A 5,009-nucleotide genomic window follows, 5' to 3' on the forward strand; every position below is an offset into this window, starting at 1 on the left:
TGTCTAGGTTTTCTAACATGTTCTTGTGGCATTTGTCTGATGATGGAGGACATATATAGATAAAATGAAGCTTAAAATTGCATTTCTGAATATTTCTTTATTCAAATTGTTGCTCCCTGTTCCATTTCAATGTGATGCATCACTTGCAGACAAATAAATTCATGTACGTCTTTGTTTTTCTCGTCTGAGCTGAAATCTGGATCAAAACTGTACAGCTGGATAGCGCCATATTGCTCGCCATTTTTGTTCCACTGATAATGTTAGTGTAGTAGGGTGGACATTAGGACCCAGGAGGCCAGGAGTCAGCTGCCTTCTCCCGACGGAGAGTATTTCCGGGGCAGCACTCAGGAACGGCATATAAGGCCCGGTGAGGAGGCGTTCCTGAGTGTTGTTCATCCGGTCTTCAAACGGAGCCAAACGGAGACACGAAGGGAGCGCGGGAAAAAGTTCAGGTAGTGCAGAAATCCTCTCTTCTAAAATATACTAAGTCCGCACACTGACATTAAATCTGCACAGGCTGTCTATCAGGCCAGACGTGCTGCTTGCGTGGGCTCCCCCTCCCATCTCATCATAATCGCCCTTCAGGAGCGACGCAGGTGAAGCAGTGGCACTGATGCAAGGTAGTTTCAAAGTAGTTAAAATGGAGCATGACGTTTCTGTTTTTAATGTGACTTTTAACACTTTGATGCCACGTGTACATGTCCTAAATACAGACCCTTGTGAGATAGTGTAACCGCTTGGGAACCCGCAACCACAGACAGGGCTGTGTGAAGGAAAGGAAATTTAAATGTGAGTCACACCAGCTGGTAATTATTTTTATGATGGTTGTCTCACTGTGTTCTTAAATCTCTTTTCTGTTGGTTTTAGGATTGATATGTGCTTTTAGACTTGTCACTGTTTTTTATCCCCACTGCTCGCTTTTATTTTTTTATCTCTTTTATCTTTTTTTAATGTGTTTTGTTTGGGGTATTTTTAACCCCTTTTTACACTTGGCACTTTTAAAACTTAGCCGACATTTTATACAGTGGTTTTAAACAGTAACCTGGAGCTGTGCAGGATTGTGGATTTTATTTGCTGTGCTGTCCTCTCGTTTTATTAAGCATGTTGTGTTTTATTTGAGGGACAATTGTGTGTTTTTTTAAGTTATCCTGTCACAGCCCAGCTCTTGAAAAACCACTGCGTGGTCCTGGTCCTTGTGTTTTAATAAATATATTTTAAATACCAGCTACTGCCTCATCCAGTTAATTCTGGAAGCCTGCCCTTAGTGTGTGCAGCTAGCACCCTTTCTTACCACAAGGGGTTGCTGACTACTACATTAGGTTGGGATGTGTGGGGCTGTAAGCTAGCGGGAGAGAGTGTAAACAGATGGATGATGGGAAGTCAGGCTTACTCCTCACCAACGGTACTACCCATAACTCAGAGGGCAATTTCTAAAAAATTACCTAGAAAACGACTCAAATGTTTAAATTTTGGCTAAAAACGACATAATCATAATTGAATGACCACTTTTACAATACATCAAAAGATAATTGGTGTGGGACTTTAAACGTTTAAGCAGCAAAGAAGGAAAAATAATGCAAAAATAACACGATTTAAAAAAATTGCTTAAATACATACAGATTGTTTGTTTTTTCTTACCAAATAAATGTTTCTTTGTTTGTATGGTTCAAAAAAAAAAAGCAGAGCTCAGTATAACAAAACATCTTTATACAAAGGAGGAGGTAGTTTCTTTCAACAATATTAATGATATTATAAATCATACGTCTCTATCTTGTTGCAAATGAAAATACCATTCAAACAAAAAAAATATCTCCAGATCTGTAATAAAACAGCTGATTAGGAGACTATTATGGGTTATTTTTCAAACCTTCTGCTCAGACCGTCGCCATAACCTTAGCAGCCTGCCGACCATCTTTAATGATGAACTCCATGGTCTTGGATCGAAGGCTTGCCTGTTTCATTTTGTCTCAGCCCCAAGTTTGCATCTGCCTCCAGTGCAGAAAGCTCCAGGAAACCGTCTTAGTCAGCGGTGATACAGAACAGCCTGCTGTAAAACTCATGAGCGTCGGTCTCTTTCCTGTGCTGTTAGACTTCAGGCCCTTTGATGTAATGTTCCCTGAGGTTGTAGGCTTGGTAACACATGGAGGCATCACAAGCTCCTGGAAGCCCAGGGCTGCCCCGTTTCCCCGGTTCGCCTGGTGGTCCAGGTTTTCCAGGAGTCCCATGGTTGCCTGGATAGCCAATTCCATCAAAGCCGCGAGGCCCCTGAATCCCTTTAAAGAAACAGTGGATATTCCTTTGAAATTGATGTGTTCCAAGGCAAAAACTGAAGCGGAACAACAGTATCATACAACTGGTGCGTACTGTATAGATATTTGTATGCATCTATATTTGTGTAGTGTACACATGAATACACAATTACAAGTATATAGTCTGGTAAAATGTGTTCTATTAGTTACATATCAAGTATTACACACAAATCAAGAATTGCTTGCAAACAAATCCAGTGAGCCTATTTTCTCTCCATTAAAAAAATGTTTCAATAAACGTATTTTGCAGTTTAGCACAAAGTAATCCTGCAGCTTAAAAGTTGCAATTGTGTCTTTCTAAATTGTACTGAAATAAACATTTCCTCCACAACCTTTTACACTTTGTAACATTTCATTATAGATGTTGTCATTTGACCTGCAATTACAGTTTATACTTCTCCTCTTCTGCACAATTTATCCATGCTAAGGTGGAATACTTTGATAAAAGGGAACTTTTCAGCTGAAGATCTTCAAAGATAATCAGGTTATGTACTTTACTGCATGATTAAAGCAAAAACTTTGCATACCTGGCTGCCCGGCTGGTCCTGGGGGTCCTTGGTAACGCTCTCCTTTGCTGCCTTTGAGGCCTTTAGCTCCCATGTCACCTGCAAACATGATCAGTTCATGTTGAGTAATAATCACATCCCTTGATTTAGATTTACAAGCTTTTTGCCTCTTTACACATATTTGGTGTGGATGGTATTTGAATTGGTTTCATTGGACAAAAATGGTAGATGTGTTACCTGCTGTGACTCAACCGTAATACCTTGTCTTAATTCTCAATTCTGATAGCTGGATATATCCGCTAATCTGCTAACTCTGCAGCTGCAACATGCTGAAAAAATAAGTGAATAAAAACTGTAGACTGCTTAGTTGAGTGAGGGTCACACTTTGGACCATTTTCAGTTTTCCCATCAGCCCGGGGTTGTAATAGAAAGTGTCAAGATCTTCTTCCTAACTGTAAAAATGATGATGATTTTCACCTGTATGTTTTTCAGGGCCTTCAGAGCACTCTCTTGAGGAACAAGCAGGCGTATGAAACTATTGATTGGTCCATTTCACCCCAACTTGGTGCACTTAACCTCCAAACTTCCACAGAGTGCGTGAAGAGTTTCAGACTGAATCTCTGCTGAACATTCATTGACTCACCCTTACCTTCCCAGAATTTCAAAAAAAATCAGAATTGTGCTCAGAAAGCTCTAAAAACACCAAAGTTACACAAGTCTCAAACTCATTTTGAATCATTTTCAATTTAGCTTTCATAAACGGCCACCTTGTGATTTGCTGGAAGGTTTGCATTGAATACTGACTGGAAGTTGAAGTTTGACGCACAGTTGTCTCTTAACATAAAAGTGATTTTGTCTGTAATGCAAATTGGTCACTAATTGGCACATTTTTCCTCAATTTTGAGCTTAGTAAAGTAGCCTCCCATTATCCAGGCTGCACAATGACTGACGCTCCATGCAGGAAACTCTTCCAGGAAGCCACTTTGGTGAAAGACTCCTTTATCTCAGGTGCTTAATGGAAAGGCGTTTTGTAGACGTTTCGTTTTGCATGCCAGCAGACACCAACTGCTACTGAATGCTGAAACCTGATTTAAAATTAAATCTGACCTCTGCTTTAGCCCGTTTGTAAGCGCCTTTATGATATTTTAAGGACACGCTGCAGCTGCTGTTTGTTTTGAAATGATTAAATTGTCCTGATTGGTTGTTGACCATGTCAATCAGTCTCCTCTATGCATGTCTAAAATGCATTCCGTTTGCCAAACCTTCATAAATCTTCCATTATGATCAGACTTATATGGTTTGAACTTTTCTTGTGCTGTCCTAGGTATGTTTACATTAAAAGTGGGGTCATCTGGACCCCACAAGACAGCGCGCTGAACTTTTTAACAATTTTTCGTCTTCACTGATGTCGGTGGCAAACATTAAATCCTGTCCACCTTTGTCATAGGAGGGATCACACATCAATATAGGGGTGGGGTCATCTGGACCCATAAGCTAGCACAAGGGTTAAAGGCCGTTTTTCATGCAAAATCAACTTTTTGTGCTTTTAAGTGCATTCTAATGCTAATTCCTCACCATAAGTAGCATCAATAACCTTCAGCTTTTACAGAATTCTGCAGCAACAGTTCTCACACAGACCAGGAGTCGGGCACACATCACCCCGATTTTAAAATCCCTGCATTGGCTCCCCATAAGCTTCAGGATTGATTTTAAGATACTTTTAATATTCTTTTTAAATGTATTAATGATCTTGTGCCTTCTTATTTGTCTTATTTTAGTAAGATATGAACCCTTGCGGACCCTGAGATCCTCTGGCACTGGTCTACTAATCGTTCTGCTTGTGAAAACCAAAGTGCACAGAGAGGAATCTTTTCAGTATTATGGCCCTCATTTGTGGAACAGTCAGCCAGAGAACCTGAGAGCCGCAGAGAGCATAGTTGCTTTAAAGAAAGGCCTTAAGACCCATCCTTATAACCGTGCCTTTGGCTGGTTTTATTATCTCATTTATTTATTCATTTATCTGTTTGATCATGTTTTATGACTTTACACAGATGTGTTAAATAATTCTTTGTAAAAACCTTTATGGTCATGTTTTATTATTTAATTGTTTACTGATTTTATGAATGTTTATTTTTTTTTCCCTTTTTCATGTTACTTTCCAGTAGGGGTGTTGCGGATCACGGATTATCCGTGG

The 5,009-nt window shown here is 39.7% G+C and overlaps 1 protein-coding gene and 1 long non-coding RNA gene across 3 annotated transcripts in view; one reads left to right on the forward strand and one right to left on the reverse strand.

Annotated features, from left to right (window-relative positions):
* Nucleotides 1-270: 270 nt before the first annotated feature.
* LOC112151327 lies at nt 271-999 on the forward strand. Of its 2 annotated transcripts, XR_002920105.2 has the most exons (3): nt 271-452; nt 517-620; nt 714-999. It is a non-coding gene; the product is annotated as an uncharacterized LOC112151327 (long non-coding RNA). The 2 variants fall into 2 exon arrangements; XR_004949822.1 differs by having other exon boundaries at nt 517-999.
* A 584-nt stretch (nt 1,000-1,583) lies between these two features.
* The window catches only part of si:dkey-225n22.4 (collagen alpha-1(XXI) chain), a 69,556-nt gene continuing 66,130 nt past the window's right edge, over nt 1,584-5,009 (reverse strand). The window contains exons 31-32 of the mRNA XM_036217352.1: nt 2,837-2,914; nt 1,584-2,273 (exon numbers count right to left, since the gene is read on the reverse strand). Of these exons, the coding sequence (XP_036073245.1) occupies nt 2,086-2,273; nt 2,837-2,914 (266 nt within the window). The 3' untranslated portion in view covers nt 1,584-2,085. The remainder of the gene's footprint in view (nt 2,274-2,836; nt 2,915-5,009) is intronic.

Source organism: Oryzias melastigma, linkage group LG20 (assembly GCF_002922805.2).
Source record: "Oryzias melastigma strain HK-1 linkage group LG20, ASM292280v2, whole genome shotgun sequence".
Classification (NCBI taxonomy): Eukaryota; Metazoa; Chordata; class Actinopteri; order Beloniformes; family Adrianichthyidae; genus Oryzias; species Oryzias melastigma.